General features: G+C 38.3%; 1 protein-coding gene across 4 annotated transcripts in view; it reads left to right on the top strand.

The window, feature by feature from the left end:
- The window catches only part of LOC103554151 (ST18 C2H2C-type zinc finger transcription factor), a 98,542-nt gene that overhangs the window by 57,369 nt on the left and 20,042 nt on the right, over window positions 1-21,131 (top strand). For 2 of the 4 annotated variants that reach the window (XM_070630607.1, XM_070630608.1), the window contains exons 12-15: window positions 7,423-7,668; window positions 14,310-14,425; window positions 19,852-19,914; window positions 20,728-20,796. In XM_070630607.1, the coding sequence (XP_070486708.1) occupies window positions 7,423-7,668; window positions 14,310-14,425; window positions 19,852-19,914; window positions 20,728-20,796 (494 nt within the window). The remainder of the gene's footprint in view (window positions 1-7,422; window positions 7,669-14,309; window positions 14,426-19,851; window positions 19,915-20,727; window positions 20,797-21,131) is intronic. The other 2 variants (XM_070630609.1, XM_070630610.1) reach the window with 1 other exon arrangement.

The raw sequence follows: 21,131 nt of genomic DNA on the forward strand, positions 1-21,131 counted from the left end.
TTATGCCTGTTTTAAGTGGAAGATTCCCTGGTTCAACACTCCCCCTGAAACTCAGCCGATAAAGGATACGGCTCTCCTTTTCCCTTTAAGCAAACCCCATCCCTGGTGTGGTCAGCTGCTCACCTGTGCCGTGCCAGGCCTTCAGGAGAGCAGGGAACGCGGTGCCATCGAGCATTTGACAGAAGAATCAGAATTAGCTTCTGGACAAATCTGAGCCAAGTAAACCCCAGGAAGAGTTGATGGCCAAAAAGCACTCAAAAACAATTTTTAAACAAATGAGGTTCTTAAACAAAGAAAAGCACATCCTCTAAAAAATATTAAAAAAATACCAAGCTATCCAAATTCAAAGGAATCCAAGTTAGAAATTATTTATATAGATGAATGATTTCAAGTACTTCAAAATGCACCTTTAGTTATTTTTAAATTTATTTTTAAAAACCTGAATAAATTTCTTCTTTTTGAAAAGGATATTCTGATATGCAGCTAGTTGGAGAAATACTAAAATATCTTCCTTTTCAGTGCTTTATTACTTGTTTGTTTAGGCTGTCCTATGAGAATAAAAGTACCAAGATTATAATGATTAATGTTACCTAAATTACTTGAGTAAACGGTTGTAGAATGAATGTTTTCCGTCTGCATGTGTAGATATTTTTTTGTTCCTCAGAATTCTGCCTTTAACCTTTGCATTCTCCCTGTTCTATTAAATGTTGAAGCCAAACAATGAATCAAACAAAGGTGACTAAAATGTGAGAGTACTTTTCCTTATCAATATATATTCTTCTCTTTTTAAACATCTTTCTGGTCAGAAAAGTGACTGTTAAATCAGCACATTTCAAAAATTCCAATAATCGACTTCCTGTGCATGTTGTTGCGCTCCTATTGGGAGCTCTGTGTGCACCAGGGGTGCTCTGTGGAGCAGATGCGCCTGCGCAGGTGACAGCAGCTCCACGGCATGCCTCAGCCTCACAACTGCCGGCCACATCTCAGCTGCAGAGGCCAGACCATTGATGTGATGCTGAGGATGGAAGAGACAGAAAGGGCACCCAATGACTTTTAGAAGGAGTTTGTTATGCTGACAGTTTTGAAAACCATTTTCCAAGGAAAATTGTCTCATTTGACATAGTGGTTGTTAAAATAGGATAAATATGGCACCCTCCAATGTCACTTTGTGCAGAATCCTTCTTCCAGGTGTGCATTCACACACAACTGTAACAATTTGCAGAATTCTGTCCTACTTGGATCCTATTTTCTGAATATGAGAGAACCTCATAAATTCCTGAAACCACACAAAAAAAATAATTATTTTAGCAAAAAATGAGAAAAGGCCAAAGTAATTAACCCTGAAAAATGGTCTGTGATCAAACAATACTCAATGTGGGCTATTTCCATTGTCAATGTTGCACTTTACTCTGTGTCCTTTACATAATGTAGGATTAACTATAAATAATCTTGCCCTCCACATCGAATATGAGCTTGATTCTCTATCCACTATGGTTTGGTTTTTCCTCCATGGCAGGCTGTTGGTATGTTTACTTCTGCTAGCCAAAATCCATAGATCTCTTGAGTTCCTTATTTAGAAAGAAGCATGTGATGATGTACAGCTTTTCCTTCCTCTTGACTTCTGTAGCTGAGCATAGAAGCATTTTTGAGGTACTAGAGAGAGCTTCTGGCAGATGCACTCTTAGTTGTACAACTAAAAGGTCTGTAAGTGCTGGACTGTTTAAGTCACACGTGAGATTCCATCACAGACCCTACCTTCGAGGAGTTTTTGGACAAAGCAAGACAAAAGAAATGGTTGTTCCAGGCAGAGAGCTAGATTTTAGAGATGATGTTCCTAATATCCAGGGAAGGCACAGATGGCTTTGAAGGAAATTTGATCAGAACTTGGGTGAGGGCTGATTTCTTGTTTTCCTTCTGCCTCCATCCAGTCCTTTCTTTTACATAATGAGCTTCTCTGAAGTTGCTTAAAGAACCCAATAGGAGAACAAATTACAGATCGTGCTGTCACACATGGGCACGACCTTTTCAAAATCAAGCCAGAGAACACTAACCTTGAAATTGCCTGCATACCCGCTTGTCAGGGCTAATCCAGATTTTTCATGCTATGTGCATGGGAGATCTGAATGCGTGATTTGCAAAATCTCTAATCTTATGGAAGATAATGAGAGCAGAGGCTATCTTCAGAGAGGCAAGAGAACTTTGAGTTCCTACCCACTCTGAAAACAATGGAGAATGATATGGATATTCCAAATTGTTCTTCTCCTTCTGAAATTTCTCAGCACCGAGCAGCTGTTTACCCAACACTGAAGCACTTCCTTCAAATGCCCTTTTCCAGCACTGTGCTAATGACGTTAGTGCTAACGTTGCCCATCACTGCCCAAGCTCAAGTCCATTATATACTGAAAATAGGTCTTAAGAGGAATTTTTTATTTCTTAAACTATAATCTGTCATGTACACAACACATCAACACCACCAAAATCACTGGTATGTGTTTTAATTCCTTTTTGAGGAATCAAGTCAAGAGAAAAAATTGGTATTATTAGCACGTAGTGGCTATCGTAATGGGTAAGGGTAATTTTGCCTGAAGAATGAGCCCTCTCTTAATACCAATACTTTCATTGGTTCTAAGATTTGTATAATGTCCTTCATTTTAATTTGGAATTAATTATGAGTTTGTAAAACATCCATGGACCACAGCTTCAAACACTCCCGTTTTAGTCTGGAGACTGTTGCTACTGATATGAGCACAGCATTCAGCAGAAACGAGGCAGCAGGCACAGAGCGAGCATCCTGGGTTTGCTGAGTTTGCTGATGCTTTCCTCAGGCCCCATGAGAACACGCGCCAGCACGTGTCAGAGAGAGTCCCCACTTTTCCTTCTTCCTCCCACCCTCATCAGCAGAGGTAGGAACATGCTTCACAGTCTATCTTTATCCTAATCACTGCTGCTTGCCAAGCATTCTGTTGTTTGTTTTGGTGTTTTCCCCACCTGTTTAGACAAAGTGACATATGCACAGTGTGCCTTAAAAGAAAACAAAAAATTGACACTTGCTTGAAATGTTTAAAGTTCAAAGTCTGTTTTGTGCTTGAACAAAACCTAGAAACAACATGATATCACATCGCCATTCTTGCTGCCTGATATCAGAAATAGCCTGGGGCTTCTCAGGATGGTTAGAATCCAAAAGTAGCCTTTTTCAGTAACTTTAGCATTGGGACTGGTTATACCATATATTGTGATTGGAATGTTATGAGGGACTTAGGTCAAAGATCACAAGGAACCAACTGACACATGTGGAGGGAGACTAGATATTGAACAGCTGTCTCTTTACCTCTGTGTACAGTAGCATAGGGACGTATCTCTTTTGGTATTCAAAATCCCGATCAAATCATGCTTATCTTTAGTTGTCATTTATTGAAGACCTACTATGTAGCAGGCACTGTAAATAAGCTCTTTGCCCGCATTAATCCTTTTTAATCTTTCTAGAAACTCTGTAAAGCAGATATTATTATCCCATTTTACAGATGAAGAAACAGCAGTACAGAGATATTAAATAATTTTCTCCTAGTGGCACAGCTATACCTATGGGAACTGAAATTTGAATTCACTCCTGTGCAACTTCTTCTCTTCTTAAAGCGTGTATCATTACATGCTATATAGACCGCTGGCCCACCCAAGAACGTTCACTGACTATGATTCCCAGTCACAGACAAAGATTTTTGGGAAATGGGTATAAATTTAATTTTAATTTTATGCTGTATATCAGTCACTTATTTCTCCTCTGAATTCCATCATTCTATTTATATTGAGTACATTCAAATTTCAACTCCTAAATTCCTAGTTTTAATACTCAATTACTGTTTAGTAAGAATAAAGTCTTTTCCTTTTATTCATTTACTGTTAATACCCTGCCTACTTTGAAAACATATTTCAGATAGCTTTCAATACAGAAAAGATACTCTTCAAACAAAACACCCTGGTGGGAGAATTAAAGAATAGGAGTCAGGAGATGAAAACCAGAGCACTCACAGCAGATACCCAGGCTGAGGGACACTGAATTTTGTGTCTCCTCTTAGCCAAGTCAAAAAGGCAGAGGTGGTGCATGACGTATTTTGTATTAGTAGAAAGCTTGCCAAATAAGGCAAACAATGCTGTCTTACTCTATTAATCAACAGAGGATTAAATTTAAATTTAAGGACATTAATAATTTTCACAATCATAATATTTAAGGTAAAATTATAATTTTGCTTTGACTTCGTCACTATCTTTGAATGTATGACAATTTTCAGTTGTTAAAACAATATAATATTATTATTTGCCTGTAGAATATTGGAGGAAAACAGCCATAAGCCTATCCTCTAAATGAAATACAATAGTCTCTGTGTCTGCCCTTGTTCTTCAGAAAACAAACTTCTCTTGTTTCTCCCTAGCTGTCAGCGTAATAGGCGAGCCAGGCTGTTTCCTGCTTTCAGTAATATGTCTTTCCCTAGGTGCAACACAGTCTTCATAATTATCATTTTATCAATTATCATTTTACTGGCCACTAATGTGCCATTAAATAGATGCAACATAATTTCATTAATCATCTCTCTGTTGGGGGACATCTGAGTTGCTTCTTATTTTATAGTACAGATAAGGATTATAATGAATAATTATCTCAACTTTCAGTTGAATAATAATTTATAATATATTTATTAAGTTACCTTTCATTAACAATCTCCTATATGCATAAAATAAGCTCCTTGAAGACAAGAACAATATATTTTTCAATTTTTCTTTCCTGAAAATATAGTGGATTGAAAATGTTAAGTGCTTTCTCAATAATCTAATGAATAAATAAATCCTAGGTAGCATCGGTAACTCAAAAGTGGTTGGTCTAGATGGTCTTTGATGTCGCTCCTAAGTTGCAAAATACATGAGTACTAGACCTATGCCTACCCTCAAAAAAATTTAAATTTAGATGACTAAAATAAGAATCCAAAATAGCACCTTGAGAAATCAGAATATTTGAAGTCTGGGGCAGGGAGTCGTGTCAGCTGTCCTGCTATTGCCTCCTCCTCGTGTGGCCTCTCCCAACAGCCCCTCCTTTTTGTCCTGCCAGTCCGAGTTTCAAGCACAGAAAAGTGATGTCTATTGATACTGCTCTGAATAAAAATCCATGCAGTAAACGCATGATCCACCCATCTCTGGGCAGAAAGGGCCCCCTCTCTGGTACTGTCTGTAATTGTCGAGTGCATCTGTGAGCTCACTTAAAGCCCATCTGTACCCTGCTACCCAAACGTGCTGCCGCACTCTCTCCCAGTCGAGTCAGGTGCCCTGAGCAGCCGGCTGCGGCGCGGGATGTAGAAAAGCGCCTCTTTTAAACATTAGCAGTGAGATTTTTTTCAATCAGCACAAGAGTACTCAAGATGTGTAATCATAACAACTCAAAGAATCTCTAATTTTTTAATTTACTATTTGGATTTTTTTCTGTAAAAACTAAAATATATATGTGTTGTCTTGGAATAGTTGATATTTTTTCAGCGAGATCAGATCTGCACTATTTATGGGTTTTGCACTATAAAACTCTGCAGCCCAGTCACATGGCTTCTTTTTCCTAAGCCATCTGTCACGGAGGTCTGGAATTTTATGTGAATGTTGGTTGTGCAGTCTTAACCCAAGTTTTTTATTTTTTATGAAAAATGTCAGCAACTACAATATTTAGCATTTTACTTTACATTCGCCATTAAACTTGATTACCATAGCTCTGTTTCATCGCTATAGTTACATATCAGCTATGATGCCAAAAATTGTTTTGATGTGCTCATGGCAGAATACATTGTTATATCATGGAGAGAGCATGTGGCACTGATACGGTTAATATCTTGGATTTTTGTAACTAAGGTTTATTAATGCTGGTATAAAAATGTATTTGATATTATACAGATGGCATAAGATGTTGTGGTTACTAAGTTATTATCCCGGATAAGCTGTACTGTCAAATTCAGGGCTTAAAACTATCACAGGAGATTAAACTATTTACTAAAAAGGACAGAAAGATATGGCCAAAGCATCTTAGCACAAACATATTAGAAGTGTATTTACCTCCCACAAATATAGTAAAGCATGTCTATCTCGTAGGCTTGGAGAATGAAAATAGGAACTTTGCAGGTAAAACAAGCATACAGAAGTGGTGTTTTTACTTTCTAAATCAGGCTCAAGCAGTGGGCCTTTGGAGTCCAGCTACGGCGGCCACACCTCTGTGGCCACTGCTGGGGCTTGGGGAGGCCAGAGTGTAAATGGGCAGTTCGAATAAATCCCCTGGGAAGTAACTGGCTACCGTGAGCATTCGGGATCCTGCTAACATATTCAAAGATTCCTGCTTTACCAGCCAAAAGGAAGAAGAGTGAAGACACGGTCCAGAAGTTAATTGTGAATTGATGGATGATAGTAAAAATACCAGAAAGGTATTCATCTGACCTACTTAGGAAAATTACAAGCTTATTCTTCCCAAATTCTGAGAGTTATTGTGGGGCAATGTTCACAATTCATGGCACCACAGAAGGCTTTCTATCACCTGTATCTGGTGAACAATCCAGAGCACAGCGGCAGGTTGTTGGGACTCGAAACTTAAAAAAAAAAAAAGAGCTTAGCCAAAGATATCCCAAGGAGAAATGTGGTAAGGTATAATTTGTCTCATATTAACTATCTGGAAAATAATCATCTTTATTCTGAAGTTTTCACTGTAGAACTTGAACTCCAAGTAGTCCAGCAGGCAGCTGCTGCCCAAAGCCCCGGAGTGAAGCGTGGTTTTCACTGTCTACCTCCCCCAACCTGCCCCCACGTTTAACAAACCTTTTCTGGTTCACGTAACACAGGGTAAAATGTCACTTTCATGTTAATCTAATATTCCAGTAAAAATTCTCTTCCAGCTGGTCGTTTTTGCAAATTTCTCATGTTAGATTAATATTGTGATTTGGAGGGTGGGAGGGTAGTTGGGAAGTAGTGTTGTGCCTTTTGATAAAATCGAGTGTTAACGCTTTAAATGATGTATTGGAAGCAATAATTCTGCGAACTAGGAAAGAACATTTAAAGCTACACTTTGTATATATATATAATATATTTATATTATTATATATAATGTACATATTATATATATGTATGTATACATAAAACAGGTTTAGCCAATACATTTAGGATTTGGAACATCTTGTTTATATTAGGCTTACTTTGTTTAAACCCAGAAACACAAATCTCACTGATGGGGCTGCTCTTAAAAGTCTACCTAAGAAATGAACATTAACCAAAGCAAATCGGAAAGCTAGATTTAAAATCAGATATACTTACATAAAAGCTTGCATTTAAAATTATCCCTTAAAAGCCCCACATGGCTAGGCTGTAACTGCAAACTGCTTAAATGTTTTTCTGTTTCCTATTATATACCAGGGAGCCGAGATAGAAGTGGATGAAAATGGCACATTGGACTTAAGCATGAAAAAAAACCGAATACTGGACAGAGCTGCACCCCTAACATCCTCTAACACTTCTGTTCCAACTCCTTCCTCTTCCCCATTCAAAACAAGCAGCATTCTGGTCAATGCAGCCTTCTGTCAGGCTCTCTGTGATCGCGAGGGCTGGGATACCCCTATCAACTATAGCAAAACTCATGGGAAGACAGAGGAGGAGAAAGAGGTATTGTTGCGATATGTTAATTGATATGTTTAAGACACAGCATGATTGGAGAATATTATTAGCTTTTCCCCCTAAATTATTTTTCACATTCCTGTTTAGATGATACATAATTCTGTACCTTGTTTTAGATTTTAGTAAAGTGATGGTTTTAAATTTCGGAAGAAATTTATAAATCAATCCAACTTTTCCTGTCACTTGCCTAAAATGGTACGTCATTATGGTGAGTTTTATCCCTATTATGGCTGCAATTGTGTGCACCGCACGAGAGATTATCCCTTCAGATGCAGCAGCCTGTAAGGGGCAATGTATCACTCAACAGTGAAATGCCACTTACTAATTCTGAACCAGAAGGTAGAAGATGAAATCAAATCAAGGACAAGGAAGAATCATATCAAATTTGTTTTCTTAGTTTTGTGAAGGAACTGTGTTGGCATACCTGTGTATATGGTCATTGTCTGAGGTATTGGGTCATGAATGTTGGCTGTCTGAGTTGTATCAATCCCAAAGTCAAGGAGGTACATTTACATATTTGGTTACCTTGGAGGTGGTTTCACCCTGAAAGCCAGATGATGTGACTGTGTAGGAATTCATCCACCCTTCCTCTCCACAGTTTGAGCCACTTGGCTTGGCTAGATTAGCCATGATTTAGTGTCATTCAAAAGAATCCATGGCCAGAACCCTCCTTTGTTTAGACTCTATGTAATTGCACGTGAGACCCTAATTATTACAGTTAGTGATTCTTACTGTTTTGCTGGTTGTCAGGAAAGTTGTTAGTAGTTGTTCAACTTGTTCGACAAGTTGTTCAACTTGTCAGTTGAAATGTTAAAGATCTGAAATAGCTATTCTCTTGGGAAATGTGCACCACCTTTTTCAGCTTTTTGAAGTTCAGAGATTTTGGGGGAAGACTAATTTGATTTTCGTACATGGTTTAACATCTCAGAACATAAATTGATATAAACAGTAGTGATCACAAGATTGGATTGTTTCCAATTCCCCTTCTTCATTCCCTTCTTCCCTTCCTTCTCCTTTCTTTCTTTCTTTCTTTCCTCCATCCCTTCCTTCCTGCTTTCCTTTCTTCCTTCCTTCCCTCTTTTCTTCAGTACACTTTTACTGGCATTTCCATGTCCAGAAAATAATATAGGTCCTGTGGATGCAGCACCAAATAGGACACACTTCTGCCACATGTGAGCTCAGTCTGGGAGGAGGACTGACACGTACGTAGCCAAATACGCTGATAATCGCAGCAGCAAGAGCAGGAACAAAATATATAGAGGAATGAATAGCCAACTGTACTTGGGGAGTCAGGGACAGATCCCTGCAAGAGCCCCCTAGGACCTAAAGCAAGCTCTGTGTTCACCGCCCACACCATCACGGAGAAGGGTGAGGGAATTCACACAACAGCAGTTTCTGATTAGATTCTGCCATAGCGTTCTTGGTCATTTTATTCTTCCTTGCTTTTTAAAATTGACCTAAAGTATTTAAGGATGATCTTATTTAGTCTATCATAATACTATTTTAAAAGAATCACTTCTTAAAATAATATATGTTTGACTCTAATAAAGATAAAACTGAACCTGCAAAGTGTAAGAAGCTGTTTTACCTTATGCGATGACCACAAACTGGCAAACATGTATCCCTTCCCTCCACCACATTTCCCCCTGCCACTTCAGTCTGGTGCAAAAGAACAAAATTTACACCCAATTTCTGTCTATTTATATAATTGAGAAATCTGTTGCTATTCACATTAACTGATCATTCCACATGACCGGTCCGAAATGGGCAGAAGGAGGCAGTGGTAGGTTGTTGGGAAGTACAGTCATGATGAGATCAAGATTGTTGATTCAGTCCCACTCCATGCAAGTCAGCCTCCAATTCACAAGACTACTTCATCTTCAGCCAGCCGATGACATATCCCACTGCACACCACTAAAGGAAAGCCTAATCCTAATCACAAGGTCTGTTGATGGGAGTTCAGTAAAAGTCGTATGTTACATGAAGGACAGTGCTTTACAAAGTAAGCATAACTGTGCCCCTATTCTTGGATGAATCCTGCCAGGATAAAACCCACTGTGTTAGGGCATATCTCAATACCATTTACAGGTGGGACTTAGGCTTTCTGTCCTCATCCTTGTGGGTGTGCTGTAAATGGGGCATGGTCAACATTCTCCAGAGATCTTTCTGTTTGTACACAGTGTTGGACATACGGATCCTATCCTGAATAGTAATGAAGCAAATTTGCGTCAAGTGGGTTCTCATTTCCATTTAGGGTCTTATATTGTTTGATGTGGGTTATAATTTTGTGCCTTCAGCAACAATGTCAACATTGCACCCCTTATATTCTGAGAGATTCGTCCTGTTTAGGGGTCCAGTTAGTACCTCAGGGACCTCTTGGCTATATTTCATATCACTCAGCCAGAAAATGAGCTCTCATCACAAATATTTTAATCTTTATTTCCAATCTAATTTTTTGAATAATTCTAAAAAAATCTGCATTCACCTTGGCAGCTTTATGGATTCAACAGGAGTATGTTCTTATCTAATGTTTACATATGTGTGACAGTGTTTTATTTCTCAGCAAATTCATGGGAAAAATGGATTTGTTTAGATTACATTTCTGCTCTTTCGGAATGGCTTACTTACTTCAGATCTGACAACAGACTTTTACTGCCACAATTTCCATTCTAAGTATTCTGAAATCTGCAATTGAGAAGCTATGTGAAAATTCAACGTCACTAAGAATGACAAAGAGACCTGTGGAGATGCTGAGCTCTTGGAGTCAAAGTGCTTGCCCTGGGTTTGAGTTGACAAAATATTTTTTATGCTTATTGTCACAGTTATCTGAACATGGGTGATTCATTGCTTGCGGACACTACAGCTGACAGAGACACACACAAAAGTGCTTCTGAATCACTGTAATTCCCTAGTACAGTTTCTCAGCCCTTGTTCTTTGTTCCTTCGTCCATGCCAAGGTCATCCACTAGGAGAGAGTATTTTTCACATCTTGCTCTGAATCTTGAAAGTGAGAAATATGATATAGTTATTAGTTTGAAAAAGTAGATTGTATTCAATGTCCTTGTTGCAAAGGTAGCAGAGGGATACCACGTTCAGCAAGAAAAAGAGAAGGGATTGGAATACCCAGAGTCCCATTATCCTAACAATCCTGAAAAGCAGGATTATTATCAAAAATTTTAGAGGAGAAAATTGAGGCTCAAGGAGGGACAGCTGTTGGTCCTTGATCGTATAGAAATTAAGTCATGGGCCTGGACTTTCCTAAAATGAAGAATATGGAGAAGGGGGAAAATGGAGAGAAAGAAAAGGGAAAAAAAACACTAAAACATGGAGATGACTGGAGAATAATGAGAAAAATTAGAAAGGAAAGAAAAAAGAGAATAATGAAGAAACCGTATGTAGCAGGTATGGTGGAGGCAACAATGGTCTATGGTGCTTCTCGGGACAGAGGACCCAGATCTACAGGATGTGACCACACAAACCAGTTACAGGGACTGTTCCGGTGCTTGTCACGTCCAACGAACTTTACCAGGATGGCTGCACATGGCCCAGGCAATATACTGAAGACGAGAATTTGGTCTGCTCCTGCTCCCACACTCTCAGCCTTCCCATTGCCACCTCCACCACCTCTCCACACCCCACCCAACATGACACTCACACACGTACACCAGAAATTGAGTGATTATTTCTAATTCATTGTTATCTAGTTCATATGCACAACAGTTGCTTAATTTTGGTGGTAATTTTCAGAAAATATTGTCTGTCTCTCTCAGTGAAATAGCCTGTCCAGATGCCCTCTAAAAAAAATCCTAAATCTGGAAAAAACTCAAAATATCTCGAAAGGAAAGTGCTGAGAAATAACTAGAGCTGTCAGTTTCATTCAACTGTCAGTTCTCCAAAGATTTCAGGGCTTAAAATGTTAAACGTGCCAGATGCTATTATCTGTTATTCATGTTACCATTATGTTCCGGTCTTTACTGAAATCAATATAAACTTCCATCTGTACATTAAAGGAATTTCATTTCACCCATATAATCTCCAAATACACAGATATATGCTACATTCTCTCTTACATAGCCACAGGGTAAAATTATTATTTTCAAATTGATACATTAAATTTTGAAAAAATTCTTACAAATGATTATTGTAAGATATTGACTTATTTTTTACTGGTTGCTGTTTAGGAATTTATCCAATATAAAATGTTTTTTAACAAAATTAAGAATTCTTTTAGTGATGGTTCTTGTACTTTAACATATATGCTTTCTACAAGTTTCCAGGGATGGTATGCTGAGCAAAGAAAAGGGAAAAAGACAACCATTGCATAATGCAATTGCATACATAAGAGTCCATAGTTTTAAAAGGAAGTTACAAAATATTTAAAAGGACACATTTAATAAAATTATCCTATTAAAACATTACCACATATTACTATACTAGATTAAATACCATATATTTTGAAACATTATTTTTGTATGCATTTTAGTCAAATAATAACTTAAACTTTCATAATTGATAATTTCTTTCAAAATCTATTTCCTTGCCTTCCATAATGTATAGATTCAGCAGTCAGACAACGGTAGATAACCTTTATATGTTCATCTATAAATGTACATGCCTTCTGAAAGATACTTTGTTCTTAACTTTATCATAAAGAAAATAATAAAATGGCTCTTTTTTTACTCTATGCCATTTTTGTGAAAAAATCAGCATCTAAACAGAAAAACAAAGGCTGTTCCACATTGAGACAACATTGGATTTAGCATTTGTATCTACTTGCAAAAAGCCAAGACATTTATAAATTGTAGTGGAAAATACTACCCGGGCCAAATCCGGAAAACACCAAATGAAATGGATGGTGGTATATCGGGTTTAAGGTGTTGTGATTAGGAATTGCTTCCCTTTAGGTATTTACACTGTAAAACTTGAAAAGGGTAAGATTCATTCATTTACTTTGTTGTTGATTCCGTGGAAGCAGCATTGAAATAGCATTTCTCTTTGTATATTAGTAGGTGATTGTTACCAAGCATCCATTTCTCTTTAGTTTTTTATTTTTATTTTTTTGAGGAAGATTAGCCCTGAGCTAACATCCATGGCCAATCTTCTTTTCACTGGAGAAGACTGGCCCTGCACTAAGATCTCTGCCCATCTTCATCTATTTTATATGTGGGATGCCGCCACACCATGGCTTGATAAGTGGTGGATAGGCCCGTGCCGGGGATCTTAACCCTAGGCCACCCAAGTGGAGTGTGTGAACTTTACTGCTACACCACCAGACCAGCTCCCATTTCTCTTTATTTTCAAATGGTCCATTATTATCTGATACTATTATCAAACATTTATCAATAAAGTAAAATGGAATATATACCACTATAAAGAATATGAATAAAGAAATTGTACCAAACCGGGTTTTATTACTTTGGTGAAGACATGTTGCTTGAGACAGTTTACCAATGTGTTTACCACTGTACGGTCTTGTGTAAAATAATTGATTGAACTGTTAGCCAAGTAATTAATGAAGGAAATTACATTTGCCTTTATGACTGAGATTGAAGTTTAGAATTTTTCTTTGCTGGGGAAAATCCAGGGATTTTGTTTTTTCATTGGTTTTGAGTGTAGACTCAGAATTATTAAAATTCTATTTTGATATCACATTTTTTATATCCATTTGCTTTAAATGAGATTTACCTTGAATAATTCCACATAGTTGTCTCACTTTAAGTAGACCAGCAGTTTGGAGAATTCGAATACGGTCTTCTATATTAGTTAATCATATTTTAATATTAAACCCAGAAAGTATTGTTTTTACAGGACACAAGCTTAATGACGAAAGTAAGCTAATTATGTGGTGGAGGAAAGCCATCGTGAGTTTTCTGTAAGATAATATATCAGATGGTAAATAAGTGATTTGAAAGAATTAATGAGTCCTCCTTATGAAATCAAGTTTAATATTAAACTTAAAAGAAGGCCGTGAAACTTAGTAATAATCCAGCAAGAAATTTCATTCAATAAGTAAAAGCATTATACAAGATACCAACTTAGCAAGAGGTAACTTAAGAAAAACAGGAAGCGTTATGAAAATAAAAGTAATTATCCAGAAAAATCAAACTAAATGCTCAAATATTGTGGACTCAGTTATTATATATTTTATTAAATAATTTAAATCTTAATTATTTGTATATTAGAAAGGACATTCTGTTAACCTAAGTTTACTTCTTCCTTTTATGTTTAAAAATTTGTGTGATTCATTTTTGCAACATTTCTTTTGTTTTGCCAGTGACTGCTGTGTGCATAACAACTATTCCTGTGTTCTTTAATAAATATTCATTATACAATAAAACTTGAAACACATTAAAATATTAATTACATAGCTGAAGAAATGCCTCTATAGTTATATTTGCCAAAATGTGAACTTTTTAAAAGTGTCCATGATTTATAATTTCTCCTTCTTCATTGTCCATGACAATTGGGATATAACCTTATACTCATTATTTTATTTTGTGTACAAATCCTATGAGGAATTTCAGCCAAGTCTTTGAGCCAAAACTCAGATTTGACCCTGATGACTTCAAATACAGTTGTCTTTACAAGGTTCCCTAATGCCTTCTGTGCTTCTGTATTGCTTTTTCCAGAAAGATCCAGTGAACTCTCTGGAAAATTTAGAGGAAAAAAAGTTTCCTGGAGAGGCCGCCATACCAAGCCCTAAACCCAAGCTCCATGCGAGAGATCTCAAAAAAGAATTAATCACGTAAGTGATCTCCAATGGCTCATTCTGTGAGACTCTGGGATTAAGAGACTCAAGTTCATAATTTGAAGTAATAATATCTTGGCTTACATAGTTGACTTTAGGAATGTTTTAGGGGAATTTCAAGCAGTCAATAGTTAAATGTTCTACGTATACCTAAACCTATGCTCAAAACTAAAGGATTATGAAAAAAAAAGTGTACGTGACACAATCTCATGCTAAAAGAATTGAAAGCCTGATTGAAAAATAAAACAATAGAAAGCAATTAGAAGTGTTAATGTTTCGATCAGAAGTTCTTAATCTGAGATCCACTGACCCAAGAGGATCCTAGTCAAGGCTTCAGGAAGTCTGCAAACTTTATAACACTTCATGCAAACTGTTATATGAGTCAGAGAGTTAATAGTTTTTATGACATTCGCAAAGAGTTCTGTGACTCAGGAGAAGTTAAACACCAGGGCACCCGATGGCAATAAGTACTGGTAAAACCTCCAGCAGAGTCCTGAGACAAGAGTTCAGGATGCACAGAGCAGGACAAAGCTTTGTGGAGCGGAAGGCCTGAGCGGAGCCCTGAGGAGCAGCGGGACCTCGAGAGAGAGTGCAGGCACAAAATGGAGCAGACGAGGGCCTTGAGAAGAGTGGCCCGGCCCGGTGGCACGTTTCAAATGAACCAGCCACAGGGTGTTGGAGCAGAAAAGTGAACTAATTATATAGCGTTTTAGGAAGAGCAGTGTGCAGAATTATTCCGAGGCGGGGTGCGCTGGAGGACGGTCTGGAATCCAGGAAGATCATCTAATATGTTGATGTAGAGATTCCGACGATGCACAGAGAGAGGAGGTATGAATAGAAAAGGACAAAGTGCTCAACACAGAATTGGAGGACGCACATCCTGCTGGGACCTGAGAAAGAAAAAAGAAGCTCACAAAGAATATAGACGTGAGGTCTTTTAGAGACGGAGGAGGGGAACTACGGAAAATGATTGTCATGGGAGCTGAAAGCTGAGAAAATTCCAAAACTGGCCACTGGAAGTCTAAGAGGTTAAATCAAAAAGGGCCGGGCAAATCTTTGGAAAATAGGTCTTAACTGGAGGGCAGCCAGCAGGTGGACCGTGAAGGCAGGGAAGGGAGCAGGAGCTGGGGAGATTCACAGAGAAGCGTGTGTCCAGGTACAGAGCCAGAGTCACAACCAAATTACTGCAGAGATAGCAACTAGGATTGTGGACTTAGCCCACTGCACACATCCTTATATTGTTTTAACCCTGAAGATTTCTGACTGTGGGTTGTTAGAATTTAGGGTGTGATTCACACAACTTCCTTACGGATATGAATTAGTTTGGGTCATCGCCAGGACAGAAGGTGGGCCTGAGCTCCTTCTCCACCTCAGCTTCCAGGTATCCTGCAGTGGGATGGAGAGATCCCGGCAGATGCTCCCTGAGACAGGAGGAGGGGGTGAGAAAGGCTTTTCAGGCAAAGATAAGGAGGAACCACTGTGGCTTTTTTGCATTTGTATCCTCAGCAGGTAGTATAGTGCTGGCTGGGTTGTGTTTAACATGAATGAGTGAATGAGTGAACAAAATGCAGGAAAATATTTTCCATATGTAAATGATTACATATTAAAGCATATTCATACGCAAGTTTATTTAAAGCTGCCAATTAATGAGTTTCTATCAAACAGTAACCCTTCCACTTAGGCACAAGTGTCTGTACCCTCTCTTCTGAATCCCTCAGCATAAAAATATGTTTAAATGTTTCTAATAAAAAGAGAATTTAAAACCGCCTCCTGACCAGGCTTCCACCTCGACCCTGTCTCTCTTTCCTTTTACAGCTAAACTCCTCAAGGAAATTGTTTCTACTATGTGACTCAGTTTCCCTCCCAAATCTTTCCCAGACAGGCTTTCACTCATCATTCCACCAAAACCGTTCTTAAATTCTCCAAGGAACCCCATCTGGGTGTTGGTTCTTGGTCCTCTGGACCCCAGGGCCACAGGATGTGACAGAGCTGATCCCTCCCTCCTCCTCCTTCAATTCCCAACACTTGGCTTCTAGCACACCATACCTGCGGATGTTCTCCACCTCACATGTTACCCCTTCTCGGACTCCTGTGCAGCCTCTTAAGATGGGAATGCCTCAGAGTTAGGCCCTGGAACCTTTTCTCGTCTGTCTACACTCACTCCTCCCGCTGCCCAGTGTTAGAACCACCTCCACGAGGAGGACCCCCAGGCTGGCGTCACCTGCCACCCATTTCCAAAAGTCCACACAGCAATGATCTCTCCCCTTTTTCTCCATGCTTTTCCTTGAGGCCTTAAGGCCTCACAGTGGCTGTTCCCTCTGCCCAGAATGCTCTCCCCACAAACTGCTCCTTTCTCAACTGTCACTTACCTCAGAGGTCTTCCTGGCTACTGCAAGGCCACCCCCCACACACCTCCAGCCCCAATACTCCCATTCCCCTTTTCCAGATCTTTTTTCCTTCATCATTTGTCACCATCTAACGCACTTATACATTTTGCTTCACCTGTATTCACTACTGTCTGCCTCCCCACCCAAAGACAGAGGCCCCAGGAGGGCAGGGTGTGCTTTTTTCATTGATTTTGTTCTCTTTTTCTCTTCTATGTCCACACCACTGGTACACAATATTTACCGTGCTGCCTCTTATTTCCCCAACTATAAGGCGAGTGACTCGAGAGCAGGGAACACATCTCAAATGCTGTTACAGGGCCTTGCATAGAGAAGGCATTCCATAAAACTGTTCCTAATCCAGCATCAGTTTGTTGTATTGACATGTGAGTGATTTTTAAATAATCGTAGACTTTGCATTCTTTAAGGATTTCATAGGCAAACATAACTGGCTTAAATATCATGTATTATGAGTTTAATATTCACCTGGAGCATGGTGGCTGAAGCAACATGACAGACGATGCCAAACATACTGGAACCTCAATTTCACTGAACACTGTTTCTTCCCAAGAGGTGACGCGGGGTCAGCCGTATACTTACTCCCTCAGGGAGCTGCAGTTCAAGTTCTTAAAATCTTTTTATGGATTTTGTTTCTGCAAAGTATTTTGAATATCTTCAAAAATGACAAATTTTTTATCCTTTGAAGACAGATTTTTGAAAATTGTCAGTGTCTTTCCAAACAAAATGTAGTGTAAAAGGCTGATAATTAATCTGAATTACCATTTTGGACAGAAAGATGAAGTGTGACCATTTTGTAATGGGCACTTCTCATTAGTGCAAAGGTAAATACAAGAGAAGAAGGGTCCAAAAAGATTTTGAATAACTTTTGGAATATAATCATGAATTCCTAGAAAATTAACTTTCTGGCGACCGTATGTTCTCACCTCGCTTTACAGATAGGTGAGCACTTCAGTGGATTCCACTGGGTTTTGTATTTGTATGGATCTGTGTGAGTACACTGGTTGTGTAAGTCTCACTACTTTACAATTTCACCCTGTCCTTATTATATTTTGTGTTTTGTTTCTAACAGATAAATGTACCTTAATTGCTTAACAAAAACTGTTTGGCTGGAATAGAATTTTTTTGATGTCATTGATTAGCACAAATTTGCTTAGAGTTTGAGTGCCACTTATGGAGGGAACTAGCTAGTTTTCTTTCTCTAAATTTTGATGCTTTCATTTGCAAAACTTCCCAGAATATATCACCCAACTGGTATTGGCACATGTTATTGTCTAAGGTTTTTGTTGAAATTCGTAATGTAAGACAGCGATCAGAATCCCAAACAGAAGCTTTTCCCACTACAGCGCCGCCCCCAATCCTGTCTTTATTCCTTCACCTCTTTATACCACTGAACTTAAAAACATTAATTAGCTGATAATTAAATGCACACCTTATTATTATATTTTCTAAGTAATTTATAGTTGACTGATTTAAAAATCATTGGCATTTCTTTGCCTCTCCTGGCAGTATTAATAGGAGTAATTTTTTTTTAAATAGAAATATAATAAATGCACTGCTATTTGGCACACTAGATGACGATGTATTTCCAAAGTGGGAATTCCCAGGCAGTTAAAACACATCTCTCACGCACTGATTATTCCACTCGTATGATATTCAGAAAAGATTGTTTCTCCATTTAGTAGGTGAATGGCACGTGCAAGATAACTCAGCTCAACTGTGAATCATGGTTCATTTTTGCCTTTACTTTTTAATGTATATTTATAGCTTCCATACTTTCCTTTCTGATATCCCATCTAGGAAAAGGGGTGGGAGAAGAGTCAGATGATTCAGCTTGGATCGAGCCCTGAAAATCAGACATCTTTCTGAGAGATGGGAATGTTCTAGCTCTTATAGTTTCTTTAGATTACCTGAAAATGATTGGAAAGTAGCTCACAGGAAAAAAAAATTACTTAGAAGGTGGTATTTCAGAAAATCTTGGATGTTGTCAATCTGTCCCTAAGTGTCTTTTCAAATGGGTAAATTCTGCATTCCACATATATGGATAAGCCTTCACTTTAGGCAAGATGTCAGAGGAAACCAGAAGCATGGGTGACGTAACTGATTTTCTCTCTGATTATTAATATGGCCACAAATAGCGCTGAGTCGCCTGGGGTCACTCTGCTTACTCCAAATGAGCAACTTTGAGCATCATCAGAGGAAAATAAGTGACTGAGAAACCAAGGACTCTGTTAACTATGGAAGCAAAACTGCTCAGGACAACTACCCTCTCACATTATTTTTAAACATATACAAAAATAAGATGCACAGAATTTACCAGCTTCCGAGATATAATGAAGTGCACCAGCACAGACCCTGTCCTCTGCAGACCACTTGGAGAGCCTGCTGCTTAGGTTAATTGTTAATTAGCAATTGTTTTTGATGGGTTCAAGCTTTGGATGAAACTGATCGCCATCTCTACTAGACTTCTTATCTATTTCTGTACTGTCAGCAACTTTCCCATGTAAAATGTCAGTTTACATTTGAGTAGTATGTACTATTTTCACAGATTTTCTTCTTTTTCAGTTTCCAAAATGTTATGAAGTTATTATGTTCCCTTTCTCTTAAAAGCTCACAAAAATGCCTTTCTGAAATCTGTTATATAATTGGTGCCAGTATTCCTAAGAGCCACTATCATTATAAAGCGTGGGTTTATAGTATTTATTTTTATAAAGCAAATTTTCAAAGAAATAAAACACCACTGATTGTTGACTCACAACATCGCTAGGACATATATTTTAGCATTACTTTCCTACATCATTTGAATCAGAGAATTGGATGTGATACTGAAAACTAATAACTGAAGATCATGCCAGTTTTCTTTTAGCTAATCTACTGGTTCTTACTTTGTTCAGTATCTTCTGCATGTCCTATACTGTGTTAACTTATCTTGAGAAGAGAAGCTACCTGATAGCCAATCAGACAGAGCAAATGAATTCATGTAATGCACTTGATTCTAATTATACATTTTTTATTGACCAGCTGTCCAACGCCAGGATGTGATGGAAGTGGCCATGTCACAGGAAACTATGCCTCCCATCGCAGGTAACTCATTACCTCAGGCACGTCAGGTTTTCATGATCTTGTTCTAATTTAAATACTTACTCCCACCTAATCTAGGAAAATATTATCTGGTTCACGAAGTGGAGAGTGAGTTAGGTGAGTTTTTGGTTTGCTTCGTTTTTCAGAAATAAAGCTAAGTTGAAGCTTCAGTCATTTCACTTATGTGCTATATAAATCATGATTTTTGGTCAAAAACGGTTTTCTGATCCTTAGTCTAGGTTACAAATCAAAAGTTAGAGTTTATGTCAGGGCTTTGGTTCTCTCTAGCTTTGGGACTCAAGTGAAACTAAGGTAAGTCAGCAGAGTGACTCAGGTTAACCATTCAATCTGTAGGATGCAGCATCCTCAGTCCTGTGCAAAAAATAAGTCAAGGTGTCAGAGAGATTAAACAGCACAAAAAGCCGGTGTTTAATCTTCCACTTACCTTCTTCACTGCTGTGATTGCTTTCCCTTTGGGCACTGGTTTAAACCTTTAAGCCATAATCCTTTGGTGATACAATTGGAATGGACTCTGTGTCAGTAATCCTTGTATCGCTGAATTCTAGAGTTGGGAAGTCTCATTGGATTAAAGACGTTTGTTTGATAAATAGCGAACCTTAGTCTATGAGAAATAATTGAGGTGCCCACAAACCCAGCCTGGTTAGAGCTGCAAAGCCAGATTCAAACCTAGTTGTTCTTTTCCGCAATTCCCAGTCCCCGGTACATTTAAAGTATGTTCACAAATTCAGGATGCCCTTTGAGTTGAATTCGTATATGTCAGCGTTGTGTGTTTTTGTTTTTCTCATCTCTCTTTAGTGTTTCTGGATGTCCTTTAGCAGATAAGACTCTTAAATCCCTCATGGCTGCTAACTCTCAGGAGCTTAAGTAAGTATTGCAAATATGACCGCCTTGCCCTTTGTCCCCTGTGGTAGGACTCTCTTCGTTCAGGACCAGTGTGGTCGTTAACAAGTAGTAAATCATGCCTCACTAAATTATAACCAACGCGCTCTTTTCGCCAAGAAGTTCAAATGACTAAAACCAAATCACTGTAACTTAATTTAGTTAATTTGCTTGCTTTGGTAAAATCATATTTTACAAAAGTTTTTAAAGCATTAATGTAATAGTTAAACATGATAATTTTTTTCTGTTAATTACTAAATTTATATGCTAAATCAGACCTATGAAGGTGTGGCAAAGCATTTTCATCATCTAATAAGGAA

This window comes from Equus przewalskii, chromosome 8, assembly GCF_037783145.1.
Source record: "Equus przewalskii isolate Varuska chromosome 8, EquPr2, whole genome shotgun sequence".
NCBI classification, from domain to species: Eukaryota; Metazoa; Chordata; class Mammalia; order Perissodactyla; family Equidae; genus Equus; species Equus przewalskii.